This window comes from Anabas testudineus, chromosome 4 (genome assembly GCF_900324465.2).
Source record: "Anabas testudineus chromosome 4, fAnaTes1.2, whole genome shotgun sequence".
Taxonomy (NCBI): Eukaryota; Metazoa; Chordata; class Actinopteri; order Anabantiformes; family Anabantidae; genus Anabas; species Anabas testudineus.
In genome coordinates, this window is record NC_046613.1 from 18,363,819 (window position 1) to 18,387,456 (window position 23,638).

Genomic DNA, 23,638 nt, shown 5'->3' on the forward strand with positions numbered 1-23,638 from the left:
ACAAGCTCAATGAGCTGGCACTCTGGCTGAGAGTGAGACAGAAACTGGCATACAGAATGAGAAACTGGCATATGAGGGGTGAGAAAGTTGAACCAAAAACAATTCACCAAAACCGCACGGAAGGAAAAGACCAGTGAAAACATCCACATTGGATTCAAAACATAAAGTGATTTGAATAAAGATTGGGGTTACCTGTTCAGTCAGAAATGAAAACACTTATTCAGACATTATATTCTGACAGCTATTGCACATGTTTGCATGAAACAATCTTTAAATTTGGATTTGGAAGCTTTCACCAGACACAAAAGACAAATCAAAGTATTTTTTTTTAAAAAGCAAGTTGCCAGTTCATCGCGTGATCAAAATGCAGCATGCAAAGGAAGGTGGTCAGAATGGATCTTTAAACTAGGCAGAGGATCAGCGGGGGTCATACTTTGGACCTGAATAAAACCCTGGAGAACCAGGGAACAGAGACCACAAGCGTCTTGTGACGAAGATTGAGGTACTTTGACCCGGACCTTTGCAGTATACGACAGCATCACTCCTAATACCGATTGTGGTATGTCGCCATATGTAGCAGCATTTAAGGATGGAAGATGACTTAATTGATTACGTAAAACATCAAAACCTCTTCACTGAGTAGAATCAAGTAAAAAAGGTAGTAAACACAGTGAAACTGTAAGAGAAGCATGCAGGTCATTATAGATAAAATGTGCAGGATTGAGTATATAAATGCCACTCAAAGAACTTTTGATGATGATTTTTCTCATAGCCTCGGAGGCTATAATTTCTTGAACATCATCACCCCAAAACAACCACTCACCCTGAAATAAATATGAATGACTATTTAAGATCTTACCATCAAGGTATTCAATGTATAAATCCAGCCTAATTTAATGTACTTTGGATTTGGTTGAAATGCATCTTACATTTTACCAGCAGGCAATTTTCCTACAACCCGTCACATGCGTCAGTGATAGTGCATCATTGGGATGAACGGGCTAGCCGAGCATTCTTGATCCCATTAAAATTCCGGATTCAATCAGGTTTGTTCATACTAAAACCAGAAGGTTGCATATGCAGAACTAAGCATTCCTGTTATGCCTATCACCAATAAGCAGCCAATAAAGAGGTTGAACATTTAACAGGCTTGCTGCATCATTACATCTCACCTTAAAAGAAATCTGAACTGCACAAATAAAAAGGAAAAACAGATGCTGACAGCTGGCTGACCTGCAGCTCAAAGCAGATGAGCATGACCAGGAAGACAAAGCAGAGACAGAGGATACAGATGGGCAGGCTGACCAGCCACCTGAAAACACGCCTTCGCCATGGAGGATAGTAGAATTCCTCACATCCTGTTATGGGACTGCAGCGCTTCACTCCCTGCCAACAGAGAAAGAGAGGAAATAAAAAACAAGAAATAAACCTGGAGGAGAGGAGGAGAGAAAAAGATGGATGGAGGGAATATGAGATTTAGTTTCTCTCACCCGGAACTGAGGCCGTGGTTCCTCCAGGGATTCAGCAGGTGTGTCCAGTGTTCCCCACTTGTACGCCAGCTCAGCCCCCCTCCTCTTCCACCGCTCCAGAAACAGGGTGGCCCACACCACATTGAACAGAGCAAACACCACACAGCAGATGTCACGGCTCGTCTGAAACACCCCAAAAACGCACGCAGAATTATGATGTGTGTGATGGTAATTTAAGTTGATTTAGGATGTAACAGCTCCCGTCCTCACCTGATCTGACTCTGTGAGCATCCACAGCACGAAGCCGATTACAGCAGGATATAACATCGAAGTGGTGTAAAATCCCAGCCAGGCAAAATACATGGCAATTTTCACCCCAAAGTAGTCACAAATGTCATCTGTAGACGCCATTGAAGAATGATTTAAAAGCAACATCGCACAATGTTCAAGAACAGAATGTAAAAACTATCGCACATGGAAATGCTGTGGATAAAAAGTATGTCATTTAAACCGTGTACTTTATGTGGTCGGGCTTTGTTCGGCTATACTGACCTAAGGGCTGTTTCTCACAAACTGCTTGAACCCATGACTTCATGAGCTGACTGAGGATCCTCTGCTCGTGGAGAGGAAACACCTGCTGGATCACACCTCGTGCACTCAGCTCCGGGACTGAGGAGAGTTGATATACGAGCAGTTGACACATGAGATCCATTACATTGTCATGTGAGGGATCATTTCCAAAGCTTGTCAGGAGACTTCCTTCTGTTTAACTTATACAAACATCATCAAGCACCTTGTAATACTATACAGATAAAGGAAGCAGCTTACTGATTGGCTGGCCCTCAAGAAAGTTGATGTTATGAAGCACCTCCCCGTGTTTGGCACGTAGATTGTCCAGCCAGTATTTAATGATGCTCTGTCTCTCCTACAACAAGTCAGGTGAGAGAGTCAGGTAAGGCCTTGACAGCATGTTCACCTGTATGTGTGTGCATGTATGTGACACTGACCTGTGAGGTGAAGAAGCACAACTCGCTCTCAATGTTCTCGTAGATGTAGTCCTCCTCACAAGAGAAGCTCCTTGTTCCTCCTCCAAACTCAGGCTTCACTGATTTCCTCAGTCCCATCTCCTCAGCACCTCTCAACAGACTGCAGCACAAAGAAAAACATTTACTGTCATGTTCAGTGTTTGTTTGTGCTTCACCTCGCCCCCTTCTTGAAAACTTCTACTTCAGTAAGTGTTTGCCTGCACATCCCATCATTATTTCTAACAGACTGTAGTTGTTGCATCTATTTTTCTAACCAATTCCCTTTACTCAGGTCACCTCTTTTAGTTGCAAAGCATTCCGGTCTACTGGGGCTGCTGTTCATGAAGAAACTGAACTGCTTCTAACATTTAATAACCTTGCTCCATCACTGGGAGGATACCTAAAAGCTTTATGTTGATATCATTAGGCAACTACTCAGAATAATCGTTTTAGCAATGTATTACTGCTAAATTACTGCAGTGTATCTGGTTTGTTTTCCACAGGAACAAGAAAACCAAAAGCAAATAACACAATTAGCAACGATGGACGGCACTTCACAGTCTTAAAGTCAGCTCAACTCTCCTCCAGTGCCTCAACCTCATCACTCTCTCATCAGCTCATTTCCCATCAAACCCTCCTCCTTCCTCTCCCCCATCACTATTCATCCTTTTATCTCTCAGTCTTCTTCTTTGTCTCCTTCTCCCCCCCCTCCTCCTCCATCCCATCATCTCCTTCTGTCCTTCCCAGCGGCTTTGTGCTGAAATCACAGTAATAGTGCAGCACCACGCCCTCTGCTCTCACAATCTGTCAGCTCACCTCAGTCTTTTAAATGAACACATATATATATAGTCTATACATGCATACAGGAATTCCGGTGGGCCTGTAACATCCATCCATCATGCAGTTCCAAGAACTCGGAGGAGCAGGACAGTGAGGTGAGCTCGGCACTACTGTATGATGGATTATAGCAGAAATGTGAGGTGTAAGCCTCTGTGTAGCGGTGAATACTGCTTAGTGTGCAGCACCATCGCATAAAGGTCCTTGTTTAAGGAAATAAACCAGGGCTGCATCTTTAAACCAACTGTTTAGTAATCTAAGCTAAATACTGCAAACCCTTCAGAGGTGTGCGGCTCCTGCTGCTGCCAGGAATCTTAATGAGACTCCCCCTCTCTTATTTAATCAAAAAATGTTATCACCTTTTACACTCACTCTCTCCAGATATGAGAGCCTTAATTTGGAGGCAATGTTTGGACACAGCTAACCTTGTAAAAGAGCAGAATACTGCTGAGAGCGCTGTGCGTAAGGTTTATGCTAATTTTGCAAATATCTATCAGACACAATATAGAAACTCAGCAGAACAGTCAGAGCTTAGGGATGAGTAGCTGATGGGAAGTCAGGTGATAAAAGAAGGAAAGGACTTTTATTGTGCCGTGTGTCACACTGAGTGTGCTAATTGCCCAAACTGTTATTTTCTCCTCAAGTTGTTTTTAAAGCAGTGAAGAGAATTTCTGAAAATAAAGCATAACACACCACTGAACCCAGGTCCCCATTTGCTCTAAAGCTGGTCTCATACTCATTAACAACACCGACTTTCTTCACTGGCTACTGATCCCTCTCAAAACAAATGCATAGAGAAAGAACAATGCTGTTTATTACAGTAAAAAACAACAAGTGTACATATGGTAAATGACAAACCTGGAGCCCTCAGTTCGTGTTCTCACACAGCTGAGTGAAAGAAGGAAAATTCTCACTCAGTATGCAAAGAGAACGACTATCCAAGGTGAGACAATAAAATACTTTGTGGGTTATCTTTTCTATCACATTAAATGTAGGTCAACCTATCTAACAGCAGGGATATGTGTGTGTGTGTGTGTGTGTCTGTGTGTGTGTCTGTGTGTGTGTTGTGAGACAGAGGAGAGAATGTGCCTCGTGTCACACAGCAAACACTTTCCTTGAGTAGTTCATCTGAAGCCCACTGGCACACATTCAGAAAGCACCCTCTCCATCCTCCAGCGGCACTCCCTTTCCTCACTCTTTCCTTTTCCTCCATCATTCTCTCTTTTTTGTCTTGTCTCTGTCTTTCTCTATCACTTACTCTGCTTCTTCTCTCCCTCTGGCCATCTGTCCATTTCTATTCCGTTCACAGGTAAAAGATTTGCTTGAGACTGTTTGTTTTGGGTTTTTTTTTTTTGAGTGGCCCATTGTTAAATGCACAGTCAGCACAGAGGACTAGAACATTTGTCAAGCCGTGAAATGCAGTATGGAACAACGAGTGCCACCCTGGTCTGCTGGATTGTTTTTCCTCAGTATTTATACACCAAAGTCAACGATGAGATTAAAATGACCCTGGGCTCATCCCCAATTCCTGTGGTAAATTTTTTTTTACACAAAAGAGGCTGTCTGGGCAGTGTAATCAGAGTAAATACAATCCATATGTTTAACCTGCCTCTAACCTTCTGCACAACTTTAAATAACCTGCAGCACAGCAGCTAGAGGCAGAGGAGCGGTGCTGATCCACCAGGCTAATGATTCACTGTGTAAGAGTTAAACTACTGTGCCTACAATAGCTGCAGCTAAATATAACTCCATGATAAACGAAGGTACTATTTTATACCAGCACAGAACTACAGGGATATTGTTGTCTTTTACTTCCCAGCTCCAGTAGTATCATTTAAAAATAAGGAAACTTCAAACTACTACAGAGGTTCTCTTATTCATTAGCCAGCTTGTTCATTTTCTGTGTCTCTGGAGTAAACGTACAGCTGTAAATTCTTGTTATGTCCAGGGTAACATGCTACAGGTGAAACAACAGTAACTGCACCAAGAGTCCACGACAGCAAAGCAGAAATGACAGATATAGTTAAATATTACTCAGACACAGATAACAGAATTAACACGAACCAGTAAAAAAGTTCTCTGATTTACAGTGTTTTTACATCCATAATCAGCTAAATATACCGTAGTACTGTATTCTACATATGTTAGATGACAAACGACCTTTGTGGAGGCTCGGACTTCCCTCTGGATGGGGGGGTTCTTACTTTTCGTATGTAGCGGTGACGAAGAATGCGTAGACTCGCGTGTGCTTATGATGTCGGATTTGGATGATGAGCTCTGGGATTCCCAGCCGGATGTGGTTCAGTAGCCATAGCAACGTGTGGTCATCTGTAGTGTCTGTGGAAGGAAATAAAAAATAAGAATACATTTTTAACCATGCCCACGCATCAGTGTACACAGGAACTGCAGAGTACTCCCACCGTCTTGCACTATTTATTGCTGAGCTGAGCAGCAGCTGGAGGTTAAGTGTCATATGAACAAACACTAAAGCTGGATAAAAGACTCAGCGATCCTGAACCTGGTTCCCTAATCCTAAGGATATGGCTAAGTTAGAGAGATCACCTCACCAACATCAACATTATAACAACTGTATTGATTCGTTCTTATGTAGATAATAGTTATAAACCTTCTGCTGCTCAGTGGTGTTCAGGAGTCTTTGTGCTCTTTATGAGATACATATTCATTTGAAATTAATTTAAATGGGATAAGAGAGAATAGCTTTTGCTGTGGAGAATGAGCACTGGACATTTACAACTTTATATCTGTAAAACGGGAAGGGAATAAGATCAAATATCACATTTCATTTGTGGGGCTGCAGTAAACGTTGAAGCATTGAAGTAAAAGTTCATTTGATGAGTTTGTGCCTGCATATGTTTGCTCTTTCACACTAAAAATGTTTAGACCTTAGGAGCAAAGATACTGAAGAGTTAGGACTTTACAGTGGCCTTCACCTCCTCACAAACATAGATAACACAAGCGTGTTTCTTTGACTGTCAAATACTTGACCTGCAAACGTCATGAGGACATCACAGTTCTCTGTGGGCACCGTCTTCATCCAAGACTTATGAGACATGATGTGTCTCCCTGCCTGCAGCAGCCGCTTTCCAAACAACTTATCTGAGAGACAGAAACAGAGAAAGAAACAGAGAGAGAGAGAGAGAGAGAGAGAGTCACCTTTTCAAAGTGAAACAGTGTAAGGCACAATGACATTTTTAACATTTTCTGCAACCCCGCTCCTAAAAAAAAAAACCCATAGCCTGCTGCCCCCTCACACACACACACACACTAACAAAATCACCTTTCTTGATGGGACAGATTTAAATGTCATGCCCCCTTTGCCTCCCAACACGAGACTGACAGAAATAATCGTGCTCCGCCAAGGCCAGAGCCCACACTTCATCCACAGCCTCTCAATTATCACATTCACAGAGAAACACTCCGCTCAATCAACTCCAAATGTTCCTGCAGATATTAGTCCGTGCTGCTTTTAGTCTCAGGTCTTGAGTAATATACTCTTCAAGGTGCAAAAAAAAAAAAAAAATGCAACTATGCTGAATATACAGCTGTGAATTTAGCTCCTGTGTATAATTACCTTGTCTCTCCTTCTGAAGGCAACAGCACACCAAAAATAGCTCACACAGCGTAGTGTCACATTATTATCACACAGATGCCTGTGATGCAGCTGACTGAAGGAATATTACATACAGTATATATTTCCTCTGGGTTGGATACTGTTACGCCATTGAAAACTTTCTTTTTATGACATTTTCAATTACTGTCTCCATGCTCAAACCTCATTCCTCCTCACCCACCCTTAAAGTCTTACATCCTGACTGATAGTTTCTTCAGAGTGGCAGCAAGGTCAATAGTTTAAAGAAATACACATAGAGACACTAAACGATTCTGCAGCCATTTAAACCCCAGCCCCTGTTCAGCTGTCAGACAACAGTGTGCAAAAACTGTTTCCAAGGTCCTGAATTATGATGACAGAAGCCTGTCGAGTATGCCCGTCCCACACCAGCCCTGTGATCGCTAAGGGGGAGCTGGAAACTGGGGCACTTTCCAAAGATCACACACAGGCAAGTTTAGTAACACTCATCATAAGAAATACACTTACACACTATTTTTATATATTTAAAGGGAGTATAGTATGATCTCCATGAGTAAAGAGACAATAAATGTCTAAAATATAATGTTGTATATATCCTCTCACTGGTGTAATCACATACACACTCATGAAGGTCAGGTGGCGAATTTGACCATGATATCACCAGTGCTGGCACAATGCTGTAAATCACACTTGGAACTCTTGTGTGTTCTGTGAATCCAATAAACACCTGTCACATTAAAGCATCATTGTGCTGTAGCTCGTGGTGTCCCACTACTTCCTGGAACAGACAGTGGTAACAGAACCACAGAGGGGACATTCCCAGAAACAAAGCCGATGATTGTGTTTCATGTTCAAATTATGTATACATCAACACACCAACATGTAACATAAAGCTGTAGCATAAACAAAGTTTTCCCTTTTGCACTAGAGCTTATTCTCGTGGAAGTCAGTCTACAGGCTCACTCTCTGTCTTTCCTCAAAACCAGATTTTATAGATTAGCCTAATACTTTTTTATTACTCACATGCTGTGTTCTTCCAGACTCAGTGGTACTATTTTAGTATCTTCTTTTATTCCGTTTTTTATTCATTATCCTTTAAAAACTATTGCTTTGTAATAGTTTTTTTATTATTATAATGTTCTTTATGATTTATTCTTCAGTATGCATTTCATTTTAATATTCTCTGCAGTGATCTCAGTCGTGCAGTTTCCCTTTTCCTCGTCTTGTTTTTTGTTCCCTGTGCCCTCTCTGGCTAGAACCGTATCTAATGTAAAATGCTCTATATAAATCAAATAAATATAAAATTAAACATAAAAAATAACTAAAATTAATGAAAGTACTCATGTACATATTGAAGAAAATAACAGTTTCCATCAAACAGAACCTTTTGACTATCGATTATTTAGATTTTCAGTACTCACAAACAGGTTGTGACGACTTTATCTTGTACCACGCTGCTCTTACCCTCTGAAGAACATCTCCCATCATTTCAATCAACAGGCTGAACAGGAAACTGAGCAAGGCACTGTGCTTCAGACCTTTTAATCCTGAGTCGTACTGAAGACCCAGAAATCTAACTGGTCACTCCGCTGTGTTTTCAATGAAATGCTGCAGGCAGTCCTGAGACGTGACAGCAATGCTAACGAGTCCTGTATTCATCACTGAGGGCAACACACACATTCACACACACTCAAACATACACTCCTGGAACAGCCAGCAGATTAGCTTCAACACCTCCACAGTGCAGACATTTATCAGCCCCAATACTGAACTAATGATTAGATCCTTTGCATGCATTTGTATTTTTGTTGGTAGGACACGAAAAGTGATTCACACATTGCCCATCTAGGCTCCGTTGCTTTGATCCCACCAGTCTGACAGGTTTGAGGCTGCACGTGCGTGTGTGACAGGCCGTTTTTGCAACATACAAACAAACCCCCTCTCAGCTGTCATGAGAAATGTTGCTGTCCCATTCAATAAAACTGTTTCCTTAAAGCAGGACACCTGATACTACAGCCAGTTGAGCAGAGTTTAGGTTGTTGAGCAGCAGGATTGTCAGTGGGTTTTAGGAGTGACCATTACCTAGGACTTGCAAATCAAAACAACAATTGCAGTGGTACAGCAGTTGCCTATTTACACATTCAGACGATACAATGCAGCATTAGCATTCATTTGGAATCACGTCGGACTCCACCTGGTTAATACAGTTGCACTCTCCTCTGTTTCTACCTCTTCCAACTCCTGAGGGAAACATCTGTCTCATCAGCAGCTAAATGCTCCATTATGTTTACCAGCTAATTGCTAAGTACATCTGGCTCATGTTTGGTTCTGGGCAGGTAGTGTAAAGACCTATTCTTTGATTATGAAAAATAGCTGCCTGATGAATCTAAACAACACAGATGAGAGCAGTGTGAGACTGAAGCTGCAGGTCAGAGAACCAAAGGTAAATGCAGCTGAAGGTAAAGGCAAAGAAAGGTGATAATTATCTGTAACAAATGACAAACACCATGTACAGCTGTGGTTTCATGCAGAAAATGCACTCCAAAGTTTGCTTGAAACTCATATGAAAGCTAAATGGACTCAGTTAATGCACAGGTACAGCTCATTATCTCCATCTCATTCTCTGTGATTGATTTCACAAGGGCAGTCAATCAAATATCTCTATACACTGTATTAGCTACTACACAGAAATAATCCCAAATGTTTATGGCAGCAAAAATAAGACCGTTTCTGAGTTTGAAAGCTGCCTTTGGACCTGCAACAGAACCAGGCCGCTGTAAAGCATGCTGGCCCAGGACTCACGGTAATAAAGATAAAGCCTGTATTACTCATGGCCTTCACTGTGAGATGACTCTTCCAGGGCTAATGCTTATCAGACAGAAGCCAGGCAAGCGTAACAAGCAGGGTGTCTCTCTGAGGCATTTCTGTGAGGCATTGTATGTGTGTGTCCACGCAGGTAGTTGTCTATGCGCATGATATATGAAGGACCAGATTAATAGAGTGTAAGTCAGTTATGAAACTAGCGTGAAGCACTAAAATGAAGGTCACGTACACTTAAAGAAAGACTTGATGATGCATTCACTGTCTTTGTTGACTGCATGAGTCTGTTTCAGAAACTGCTGCTCTTTACGCTCGGCTGGAGCAGCTTTGGGTCAACGTTGAAGATTTTACTTGGCCAGGTAGAGGTTATTTAAAGTTTTCTGTTGAATTTTTAAGCAGCTAGTACCAAAGTTTGGGTTAGGTTGAGAAAAATGTTTTTATAATTCAGCATGTCAGTGATATTGCTTAATATGCATTATACATAGAGAGTGGATAGCATGATGTGACAATACTGAAAACAGATACGGACACATTTTATAAGATTATTTAAATCTAAATCTCACAATGAATTTCTTGAAACACTGTATTGAGAAAGTCACAAAAAGTGTTAGCAGGACTTTAGCAGAAAATTAGCAGCAGCATGAAACAAAGTCAGATAAAGTGATAATCTGCAAGATTCCTGTTTTTTCTGGAAGCCACTTTGGTAATTAGCAGTAATTAGCACTAATTGCTTTGGTGTTTTGCATAGGAGTGACGCCCACTGCGGTTCATACTCTACATTTCCAGTGTCTTATCCTACCTAAGCTGTGCTTGTGTTTTGTAACTACTGAGAAACATCATTTATACAAAGGATATTTTTCCAGAGAAGGCTACTGAAATACTAGTGGCATCTTATTGCCTACATATAGTTGGCATGTCTAGAAGACAAAGGGCTTCGCTTCGTGACTGAGGCCTGCAGTGCAGATTTACTGCACTGATGTAGTGCTGAGGATTTTCACTTTATAATACATCTCTTGAAAAACTACTCAATTTTAATTTCTTAAAACAGTGTGTGTTGTCTAAGAGGTTTCAGACTAGAGTCTGATTTCTGTTTTTTCAGCATTAAGCCATTTTGGAATTTGATTCTTACTTAGTCAGTTTAACAGAGAGACAGAAAGACATGTGCAAACACACAGAAGTAATGTAATATCTGTAGACAAACAGACTGACAGAACACCCAAAAGACACACAGGGAGGACAGCAAACAATAGGACAGGCGTGAAACAAATGAAACAAAACTATTAGAACGGTTACATCAGTAAATAGCAAGGACATCCTAATCAGGTTTAAACACTAAAGAATTTCCTTAAATAATAGTAATAATCTCTGTTCCTGACTGCAAATTGCTGTCCTGTTTAGACAAATCCACACCTACTGACAGACAGTGGCCTTTTCAATCCTGTTCTCAACCCCACACCTGTCTACACACAAACACACATAACACAGAGGCTCAGATGGAGACTCACGCTAAAACACACACACACACGTGGAGAGAAATGAAGAATATGACATTATTGCACATAAACATACAGGATATAGCTGTGCAGCAACCACAGGAGCACACTGAGTCATCAAATCAAGTAGCTGAAATGTCTGAAATAAAAACCAAATCGGACTGTTGAACCTGTGAAGATTGTGCGAATCAAGCCGTGGATTCTGCAGCCTACATGTCTTGAGAGAAAAATGCAAACCATATCCCACCTTCTCCTCTTATCTGTCCCTTTTTCTTTCTCCCATTTCCCTGCCTCCTTTCTCCAACTTCTTAACTGTGACTCACTTTATATCGTGTTGCAACGTCCACCTCGCAGCACCCTCCCAATGCAATCCACTGAACGCAGTCTGCATACATTCACAGACGCTCTCAATTCCACATTGCATCTTTTTCTTCCACTGGCAGATGTGTTTTTCAGATGATATGAAAGCCTCTCTTCCCGCTGCAGCAGAGCACTCCTGTCCCTCTTCACTTTCTTTCACCTCAGCCTTCTCCTCTTTTTCGATGCATGGTCCTCTCAGTCTCTCTCTTTACATCTTTTTGGCATTGCCATTCCTGCCTCTTTCTCTCATCAAAATCCTCTCCCTTAGCTTCCTTGGGGTAGAATCTTTCAGTCCGTCCTTCTCTTCATGCTTTCTTTTCATCTACTGTCTCTCAGCTCTCACCTCTTCCCTTTCATTCGGGCTGTCTCGAGAGATATTTGTCATCTTTGAGTACACAGAGCTCCTATGAATGATGCCTTCAAACTAGGCAAAGGGGAAAAGAAGGGAACGCTAAAGAGCGGTATAATTAAACCTGGGTTTAACAAAGTGCTGATGTTTCATCTTCCAAACATAAACATAACAATGTCTCCTAAATCATCATGTCTGCCACTAGGAGTAGTACAGTACTGTGTTGCACTCATACAATATCGATACAATAGAAAAAAATCTGTTTCACATATTATTCCAGTATATTCACCCTGACAGCTACGATCACAGTCATAGAAGATGAATATTCTTGTTATTGGTTTATTGTGTTGTTACAGGAATCCTAAATGTCTAAACCTTCATGCCAATCTAAAGTGGTGATCTCTAGCTGGTGTTGCATGGCTAAAAACATCGAGCAACTGATTAGGACTGTCGTTCCACGGGGGGGAGAAAGTGTCTGTTCTACCTTTTTGATGAATGGGATGAAGATGTCAGCGCTCATGGATGTCAGAACTCTGGTTTTCCTCATTAACAGGAGTAGGGAGGATAATAGGGATTTGTCCTTGGCTTCAAAATTACAATGATTACATGTGACACTGGCTCTGTGGCAGCAAGCCAGAAAGACGGGGCAAGACCATGTAGAAAGGAAAAAGCCTGACTGTGGCTGTATGACTTTTCCACATCCTATCTTCTTTTCCTCCTCTACATCATTCTTTGTCTCCACCCCCACCCCACCCCCCACTTGTCCTGACTAAATCCTTCATTTCCCACTCTTTCCATCTTTCTGCCAAGTGGGCTAATCGCTGGTGCATTCTAGGTTAGCTGGTTATTTTGAATGAGCTACCTCAGTGAAAGGCAATGAGGCTGGGATTGAGCAGTCATATCTATCAGAAAGCTGGGGTTAAATGAGGGAAATTAGGAAAATTAGGCTATGTGCTATTCAGTCAGGTAATAGTCATGAACAGAAGCCAGTGAATGAATCGTTTCATGATGCAGACTACTCCTTCAGACAACCACAGACTAGTTATCTAACTGGATGAATTGACCATTGTCAAGAGGAGGATTACAAATTCTGAATAAGCGAGTGGTGATAATGAATATAGTGGAATGAATAGCAGCCTTTGTGGAGCACACAGACCTCCTTCTTGAGTTGTGGATAACTGCCAGCGTGGAGGAAGGGTCTTCTGATTGAATACAGAACAAAAAGACGTGCATTACACACAGAAACAATATGAATTAAAGCTAGTTGTCACTTCTGGGTTGTATGGAGCAGGTTAAGGGTCACTGCAACACTATATTTTCAGTATGTTTGATACATTAGATGCAGCATGGCCTTGAAGAAAAACACAAACAATTGAATTTTTAATTGGTAAAGGAACTGAAGGTCTGATATTTTGAGAAATACACATATTTGCTTTCTTGCCAAGAGTTTGATGACAACGTTGATGCACTTCTTATATGTTTTAAAGAAATAAATGTTGAAGGAACATTACATAACATGTTTAGTAGTGAGCTGTAGAGATGCTCGTGTGCAGATATTGTCACAGACACACAATGTACAGACATCACTGTGGTATAAGTCTCTTCATTTAACTCGGCAAGAAAGCAAATACACTAAATATTCCCCAAAATATATTCCTATGTTTAAGTAAAGGCAAAGAGAGGAGCCTGCTGCACTACAATGCAAATTTTAAACTATGATGCAGACGTTTTCCTTATTCACAGTGGGTGATGTGGAGGACTCAGTCAGGCATTCAGCAAAAACAGACTCATACATTTTTAAGCAGTTTTAACAGAGAGCATTAGGGCCTAATGTAGGCCCGTTACATCTGACTCACTGTAAGTAATTTATCAAGCAGTCAGTTATCAGTCATTTCACAGGGAGTCAGTCCTTTATGTAGGAAAGCTGTGTTCACAACTATTTAGGACAAAATTAAGAACTGAGATTGATTTTATCAAAACTGAAGGGATCCAGTGTCCCAGGAGGTCATTTATAATTATTATTATCATCACAGTGTTGTGAGACATTCCCTTAAATGTCAGTGAAAATGGGTATATCAAGTCACATCCTAAATTATGGGGGGCATTACAGCCATTGAAGAAATAAAGATGGTAAATTTAGAGAAAGGATGCTGTAGTGTTGAGTCAGTTACTCTGAAGGGTGTGGTATGATCGTCAATTCCTGGACAGGAAAGATGGGAGGGAGACTACAAGTCACATCAATACCCAGAGAACCAGTGATTACTGTACATTACTACACCAATTCTCCCATTTCCTCTACTGCTCAATGACACACAGAGGAAGACGTCGTTAATGGCTTTGAGTTCTTCAGCTTTTCAAAAATTTGCTTAAGAAGGCTCTGATCCTGATTTCTACAGAATAATGTTAGGACAGTCAGTAACACTATTATACATAAATGAACAAACAAACAAAATGGAAATCTGAACAAAACAAATCAGATTAATTTGTTATAAGCAAGAATAGAAATTTAGATATTGTATTAAAAGATGCATACAGTGACTAAATAATTTGTAATCAGTGCAGGTTTGAACTAATTTAACCCAACTGTGCAGTTGATTTTATTGTTTTCTAAAGTTGTGACATGGTTATATTGCTCAAGCCTATCAATTTTGACAGAGAGACTAATAAAAAAAAAAAAAAAGAAAAGGCTTCAATTTGCTGGGGAGCATAAAGATTGGATTCTGGAGCAATGGAAGAAGGTCATGTGGTCTGATGAGTCCAGATTTACCGGGTTCCAGAGTGATGGGCGCATCAGAGTAAGTAGATAGGCAGGTGAAGTGATGCACCAATCATGCCTATTGCCTACTGTACAAGCCTGTGGGGGCAGTGCTATGATCTGGGGTTGCTGTAGTTGGTCAGGTTTAGGTTCAGCAACGTAAAGTGAGGTCAGATGACTACCTGAATATACTGAGTGACCAGGTTATTTCATCATTTTCACACATGGCTAGGCCACCACAGTATCCAGACCTGAACCCCACTGAGAATCTTTGGGATGTGCTGGTCTGACTCTCCTATCATCAATACAAGATGTTTGCAAAAAAATAATACAACTCTGGACGGGAATAAATGTTGTGACACTGCAGAAGCTTATCGAAACGATGCCACGGTGGATGCGTGCCGTAATCAAAGCTAAGCCGTCCAATTAAATGTTAGAGTGACCTTTTTTTTTATTGGACGGGCAGTGTAAATTACTTTATGTGGAGTGGAGGTAGCTACACTCAAAGACCTTCACACAAACAAAAGGCAGTTGATTATTATGCTTCAATAAACACTATTCAGGCAGAAAGAAAAGAATTCGATTTCTTTCTCTCTCAAATTCATATACGCGCATTTTAGCAGTGCCAGTGCTGTTTTTTTTTAGGCATCATCAAAAACACTGAACAATCACAGTTTTCTCGCACTAGCACTGCACCAAGGGAGTGAGTAAAAGCTGCACCAACAATAATACACAGTACCACAATCATGACTTTCTCACCAACAGACATGATGCTGCAGACAGAACAGTGTACATGTTATTTTATAAATGACGGACAAACAAAAAGGCAACGAGACAAGGAACAGAAAGATGGAGAGAGGGTAAATATCTGAGAGGAAACCACAATACAAAGCTGCACTTTACTGTTGTGAGTTTTCATCAGTAAACACTGGTGATGTGCAAATATGGGGTGGAACAGACTGTTCCTGCTTAGCTGTGGACAAACTCTAACTACAGTCACAGTCTCATTAAAGACAGTAGACAATAATGTGTTATTGTTTTTCACACAAAGAGGAATAAATGCAAAGCAAAACCTAAAAAAAGTGAAACTACCTCAGTTGTAATTCCACACGCCAACCTTTTCAACCCCACTGACACATCAGGTCAGTCAGTACATGCTGTGCATCCGCAATTCATAAAACTACATTTTAAATTCTTGTAGCGACCCAAAGTTTCCAAAATATCAAATATGCCAGTCTGAGTAAATGTGTACAAAGTTCTGCATGTGACAGAAAGAATATACTGTAACTTAAAGTAATCACAACTGCAGTTCTTCAACAATAGATAAACATAATGTTCACACTAGATGAAATACATTTATTATGCAATAAGGACTCTCAATACACACATTTGTGTTGCTATCTGACTCCTGAGTAATGTAATCAGCCACAGTGTATTGCAGCATTCAGAGTCTGCGTTCGCCTGAACAAACTGATTGTGCTGCTTTCTGCTTAGGTTTAACTTTGACATTCATCCTGCTACAGAGGGTAATGAAGAGCAGATGATGAGGACTGAATGTGCCTCTCTACCTTAGAAACAAATCTGAAAGTACAGTGGTTCAAGAAAACAAGTCATAGGAGAGTATCAACAGGAAAACAAAAAATGATAGAGAGGATATAGACCTACATTACGGAGAGATGGTGGTTTAAAACTCCCCTGCTTCTCATTGACTAGGTCTGGGCTAACACTGACATGGACAATATGTCTAGTTATTAGCTGCAGGAGAAAGAGATTTCGTCCCCCATGTGTAGTGCATTACACTTCCATAGCCCTTTAGCTTTCTCTGGAGGCTGCAGAGTGGCTAATGTGGAGCAATTCCCCACGTCTGAGTCTAAAAACAGCATTCTTCACCATGGTCATTGTACTTGTCCTGGCTTTGCTTAGCAACTACACTTCCATCAAAAAAATAAAAGAAGTCAAATCCAGGCCTAGTCAGTGCAGTTAAAGAGGATAAAGGACAGGGTGACCGAATGCATTTCAATCCGACTTTTCCTTCAGAACTGCAATATCAGTTGCACACAGAAGGAAGCTGGTTATTGACTCTGCTTTGATGGCAGAGAATGGAGCCTAAACTCTCTGATAAGGTCTCTGCAACATGTCGCTGCATCCACACAAGGCAGGAGTCAGGCGACACCAGTGGCATTCGCTCTGTGCTTCGAATACATTAAGCTCCAGAGTGTGCATTATCATTTTCCGCTTACAGTTCGATAATCTTCATGGATATAAATGGAAAAGTGTAAACTTCCAGAGGGCATGAATGGAGATTTAGAAGTTGGTTGGCTAGAGGCGAGGAGGCATTATGTGTGATATGATTAAGCCATTAAAAACTTGAGAATCTAGGGCGAGTGAATCACCACTGGCAAGACAGATGGTTTATCACAACTGAGGGAGTGTTTGTAACTTCATAAAACATCCCAGATTTCATGGTTGTGGATATAGGTATGTACACAGCTGCACAGTTACAGGGAAATTACATTCTGACTGTGCCTGATAATACAGATGCTACATGTGTTGGATCTCTCTCGCTCTATGAATTTGGTAAAACATGCCAGCAAGGATCAGGCACACAAAGGTGCCTGTTGGTCGAAGGTGCAGTCACACAGATCCATCACCAAACGGATATAAGTCCTGTTGAGCATAATACTTTACTCTCAGTTTGTTTTAGAACGTGCTAAAAGCCAGAAGCACTTCTTTCAATATACAGACAAAACGCATAATGGCAACTCTAATCCCTGCAACACACAAATCTGCACTGACAGTAATGTCATTGGCCATTTACTGTCAAAACAGACCCTACTCAGTGAAATTGAACAGACGAAACACATCAGCCCGGCTGCGCCCTATCTGTGTCAACCAAGGTCACATTCAGTGTGTTTTCAGGTAAGGCTGTCTTTGAAAGATCCTCACTAGGGAGTAACCTATCAGACCATCTGGATAACTGGATTCATATGCTCATCTCAGTCTTATCTGATACCACTGCTTTTGTTTTTCCCCATACTGAATCTGCAAATCTCATTGTGTGGGATCATTTTTGCATAAGGCAACCCAAGGTCAGAGATTGCTAAAGGACTATAACTGAGGAAATACTGAATCCTGACATTGACAAGATAAACAGCATTTAATATGGATCATTTTGTGGCTGATAGATAACTCGCTTAATACGGTCAAATTGGCACTGATACAGATCTGTTATATCAGAATAATCCTCCCAGTAATGTCAATTGAAGTTTGGGTACTTGGCATGAGCAGATACAGACACCACACCATAAATAGTCTATGAAACAAGTGCTACTGTAGCCACACTACCTCCCATCATTAACAGAAATCTGTGAAAACTACCGCAGCTGGTGTGTTTACTATCATCTGACCAGCACCTACTTCATTATAATGATCTCAATTTTGCAGCAAGCTGCTCCTAATAAATATGAAGTGTTATCACAGTAAAGAGCTGGCCACTTAATTTTATAGTTAGTCCGATGGTCTGCTTAATTGTAGCATTAATGTCTTTGTCCATCACCAAAGTAACCTGTCAGTGGCGTGTTTGACTGATCAGGTAAGGTTAATAAAGCTCCAATGTTACCGACAGCAAGGTCACCCCACTGAGAGGCGATTTTCATCCATTGCTAATGCAGCTAATGTGCAGTTCAGCATTTAGATGAGAAGAAGAAAAGGAGAACGGGAAATATATCTCTTTGGAGCATGCAATGAATCAGGGTGAGAGAAGCAAAGAGATCCAGAGAGTGACGCATTAAGTTCGGAGTCATTAGGCACAACACACTGCTGTCATTATATCATACTGCATTACATTCATCAGCCCCTTCATTTATGAAGCTGTGGGAGGGCACAAAACCAATGGCTCAGTCTGTCTGCTGCTGCTGCTGCTGATGATGCTGCTGCCGAGAAACAGCTCTTCTTTTAGGAAGTTCAGTGTGATGCTTTTTCCTCCCCTCACTTCCCTGCCTTTCACTGCTGTATTTAAAGCAACCTGTGTGACACTGAACCTGACTAAATCTGTCTAAATCTCGAAGCTGAGGCATTCTACTGGCTTCTGTGGCAGCGAGAGCAAAAGAGCAGAGTCCTGCTTAATACATTTTACTCATGCATTTTGCAGACCGTGAAGTGCATTTATTAATGTCAAATGTCAAGAATGAAGTCCAATACCTTTACACAGATGAAAATGGACCCTTCAGATCTCACAGCCACCCCAGAACTCAGATTTGCACTTTCAGATCAGTACATGGGTGAAAAAAGGGTTTTGGGATATAGTTTTAGACTGAATTTAGATGTGAAACTCCCCTCACACTTATGTTTCATACAGCGAATTCATACAGCATTTAAATTAAATGCAGCAAATACAAAGCAAAAAAAAAAAAAAAACTACACTTAGTCTATGAAACAGACTGTTCAGGCATCACAGTGTGACACAAATTTTAATTGTTCAATGTTTTGTAATGGGCAATTAAGGGATCCTGTCATAGCTGTTATGAATCCCCATGAGGTTACAATACATTAAAAGTATTTCGGAGAATATCCTGATGATTAACTACTCAGCTGACATCTCTACATCTTACTGAGCCCCGCGTTGCAACAGTGAACAATGAAAAACACTAAAAATCTAAATGTCAATGTGAAAATACAGAAGGACATCAAAAAGGTGATTTGAAGAATAAGAAATCACATCAGATTTATAAGAAGTTACTGTATGTACAGACACAAATATTCTGCCAACTTATCATCGTGAACTTTATCATTGTGAATATGAACATCATTATATACCCTGACAAATGTCCTAAATCCTAAACCTCTGTGCAGGCTGATTGGGCAACCGCAAATTACATGACCTGATTTCCATAACACAGAAATCTTATCAACACTGGCCTCGGAGGGAACACTAACTAATTGGTGAGACTTTTACTTTGCTTTTTATAATGATGGGCGCTTAATTAATCTTTGAAATGTCGGCTTGTGAGTGTTGGAGCTACAAACGACGGCTGGGAAGATCAAAGTAATTCCAATCTACTGTGGAGAGATTAGGAAAATATGGTGGAGGCATGGCGACAATTGAGCATCCAAGCCTCCAGTGAGAAAAATCCTTCCAGGCTTCAACCAAAAATCTCAGCTGCAAGGAGAAATCACCCTGGCCTGCTGCTCCGCTAGCTGACTGACACTGACACGTGTGAGGGCGGTTATATGATAGCATGGTAATCCCACTGAAGTCTTCTAAAGCCAATCCTTCTCTCTCATGACCCATGCAAGGAAAATTAAAGACAAGTGGGAGTGAGAGGTTTCAGAAAGGCAAAGCAGTCAATCTGTTGTATATTATACTTTTTAATTTACTTTCTTATAGTTATAAACTGTGCAACTGTCAGGGGTGCATGTGATCTCTAGTATCAGTTTAGACAGTACCAGACTTTCTTTATTCACTTGTTTGATAATAGGGAAGAACTATAAATGCTTGTTGGATGGTCTTCATATCTGTTCATACCACAATACTTATTAAAACATGATTTTGCTGACACTCCAGATGGACTAAACACACTTCCTCAATCATATTCATGCAGCAGAATTACACACCTGACACATTAGTTTGCCAACGCTGACAAGTTTTCCACTGTTAAATGTCTAGCAGCTGTATAAAACCACTGCATAAATTAAATTCTGTTAGAAAATCAGTTGAAATGAGGAAATAGAGTATAATAAAGGAGTGACCAGGCATTCAATGGAGACTTTTAGTACTTGACAAGTTTAAATAAGTGATGATATGACACACAAATCAGTCACCAACAAAGGAGTATTGACCTTTGATACATTTTAGACCACTAATATTTGTTTACAGTAAGTAAACGGTTGCTGTCACCCTCTGCCATTGCAGGTTTCTCAGTCCCTCTCAACAACACTGATGAAGAAAGTGCACCAACGAGCTAATCTTCACGTTGCTGACCCTCCTGCTCGTAACCTATTCGGGGACTTGAGATGTCAACCTCTCGACAGAATGACAAGAGTCTGCTCCTCCAGTCAGCAGCAAGCTGCTCAGGTTACCTCCACCAAGTGTGGAAAGGAGCGCTCATCCGCTGACAGCCCACTGCTCCACTGCATCACTCTGCAGCACTACTCACACAGAGGGAGCACAGAGACTGTCTCTGCACCCCGCGCACAGGAAAACAACCCTGGCTTAGCAGCTGAGGCTCTCTACCCAGGCTAATATTGTGTTCTGTTCCAAAAATAGCCTCAAAAGCAATTATTGCAACAACTATTATATGGCCTATTCAAATGCACTGTGAGCGTCAGAGAGAGCAAATAGAAACCATGTTTGTCCATGAACAGTGACACCAAACCACAGTCACACATTTTAAATAAAGTATATACATATAACTGCACCTACTCACTTATCCAATAGCTTGACAACTACTGAGGAAATGAGGAACTAGACAGCAGCCTATAGTAGTCCAGTCCGGCTGTAACAGCTTAGAAATCCCTGGATGACATCATGAAGTTAATAAACATTGGGTAACCAGGAGGAGAGGCTGGTAGATACCACACATAAGACAGAGCTGGAAACCCCTTTAATAAAAATTAGCTGCCAATAATAGCCTAGTAGCAGCCTCCGAGGATGCTGTGGAAAACTATAGCAGCAATGTCCAACTGCTCATAAGAGCAGGTGGATAAATACACAATAACCTATAATAAGGTCAAAACCAGACATGAGCTTGTGCCAAATGTGATGATCTTCCTAAAGAAAGCATATCGCTGATTCTGACTGTGCTATTCAGACATACAGTATGTACAAGTCAAAGCCATTATTTACAGGCCTGCTCTAATTAATGGGTAATTTTGGGACGGACGCCCTCGTGGAAACAAAAGAACGGTGCCGCGATGTGCGTGATGGTGCGTGATGGTGCGGCGCTCGTCTCGTTTCCCAACATCACGTCCACCTGTCTCCTCATCCTCTGCACACTTCCCAAACCGCATCGTCCAGAGAGAAAGAGGCACCCTCGACTCACCCAGCACACCGGAGGAGCTTTGTGACGGGGCAGCGCCCGGCTCCGGCCTCTCCGCGTCCCCCTGCTGCGCTCGGTGTCGGTGCCGGGAGCTCTCGGGGCCGTCGCCGACGCTGGCCGCACCACTGGCGGCCGCCGCGGCTGCGGCGCCTGTCCCCGCGTCGGGCATGCTCTCTATCAGCGAGGAGCGACGGAAGATGAAGATATTCTCCGGGAAACTGTGCAGCGGTATCGCATCTCAGGATGAGGGCAAAGCATGGGGTAGTGCGGGGGGTGGGGGGGGGGTCCGAGCGAAGGGTTAAATGACTGTGAAAGTGAAGTGAAGGTTGTCGGTGTCGGTGCAGCGGCGACTCATCCTGGTGGTGCTCTGGAGCAGGATGCTCGGCTAGAGGGAGAGCGCTCGTCCACGGGCTGGAGGAGGGACAAAGGGAGGGAGGACGAGGAAGGGGGGGGCTGGGTGACACACACACACACACACACACACACACACACACACTCCTTACAACGATCCACTGTGACAGCCTAAAAATATTATCAAGACTAGACTCAGATATTTCAACAGAACTGTTAAAGACATTTCTTCCTGAGAGATAAAACAATAAAGTATAATATAATAAAATCAGTTTATTAGCTTATACCAAGTCCATTTTAAGACTTAAGAACCCCACAGGAGATTTTAGACATATTAATGAATGTGTGCCAGTGCAGTAAAGCAGTTCTCAGCCCAGCAGGAGTAGTGTATGTGTGCTGCCCTACAGTGACCTCTACCAGCAACCAGGCTTTAAACCGATGCCAGAAATATAATTAGTGAGGCAAAATCTAGACAAAGAAAAAGAACTTACACTGATAACAGCAGGCCTATACTGTACATTTAGCAATACGCCAATCCCTCTTGTCATAAGTGTTATAAATTCTTGTGCTCATCCTCCTTTATAATAAGACATTTACAGCAGTCATGTATTTATATAACAAACAGCAGCAGGTGTATCAGGCAGGTTTCTGCCATCCAGGTAGACTCTGTGTGCAATACACACTGTGTAATCAGAAGCTGTGTCTTTCCACGTATTCTATCATTTGCATCAACAAGCTACAAACATGAAAGTTAGATTGTGTTATATGTCACGTTTGTTCATAGTTGGTTTAATATCTTTTAAGCTAGGCAAACAATAGTTGGACAAAGTAAGACTACACCCTAAGCCACCATCCTTCAAAACAAACTTTGATGTTGCAAACTCAGTCAGATGATCCTCCACTGATAAAACACTGTATTTATTTTACAATCACCTGAGGAGCTGTTGAACTATATGAAGTGTGTACGTTTTCCAGGAGACTGGAGGTGATTTGTACCAAATTAACACAATCTAATCATCATTAAGCATATCCCTGGCCCAATTAACAGTCTTTATGTTCGGGAGAGACAAAGTTGTTTGTGTTTTAATGGTGCTCAGCAGCTGTGAGGTGGGCAAGCGTCATGCTTTGTGCACAGAGAGTTGTCTATAAATTATTGAGATCGAGAAGGTTAAAGATTGATTGTTTCTCCTGCATGTGCACAGTCTATCTCGTGGATCATCTCTAGATGTTGCATTTATTGTGCAACCACACAGGCTGGCAGGTAGCCCTCCCCCTTCATATGGCTCAGATCTCAGAAGCAACTCGTCTGCAAGCAGAAATTCTGCTTACTCACCAGCCTCTTGGGCTGATAGCTGCAAAGGGCTGCAGTGGGGCACACACATAGTAGTGCACATGTAGTTTGTTTCTCTATTGTGTATATTCAGGATGTACATGTGCAGCTGTGGGGGACTAGAGAGTAGACCATTATTTATATTCTTGTCAAACACACAAATAATAAGCAACCTAACCTACTAAGTTAATATATTATTAAA

The 23,638-nt window shown here is 41.5% G+C and overlaps 1 protein-coding gene across 1 annotated transcript in view; it reads right to left on the reverse strand.

The window, feature by feature from the left end:
- The window catches only part of ano8b (anoctamin 8b), a 32,787-nt gene extending 10,687 nt beyond the window's left edge, over nucleotides 1–22,100 (reverse strand). Inside the window, 10 exon segments of the mRNA XM_026345730.1 lie at nucleotides 434–518; nucleotides 1,223–1,386; nucleotides 1,491–1,652; nucleotides 1,740–1,867; nucleotides 2,022–2,138; nucleotides 2,298–2,394; nucleotides 2,477–2,615; nucleotides 5,536–5,668; nucleotides 6,338–6,448; nucleotides 21,759–22,100. Coding sequence (XP_026201515.1) covers nucleotides 434–518; nucleotides 1,223–1,386; nucleotides 1,491–1,652; nucleotides 1,740–1,867; nucleotides 2,022–2,138; nucleotides 2,298–2,394; nucleotides 2,477–2,615; nucleotides 5,536–5,668; nucleotides 6,338–6,448; nucleotides 21,759–21,924 — 1,302 coding nt within the window. The 5' untranslated portion in view covers nucleotides 21,925–22,100.
- Nucleotides 22,101–23,638: the final 1,538 nt, after the last annotated feature.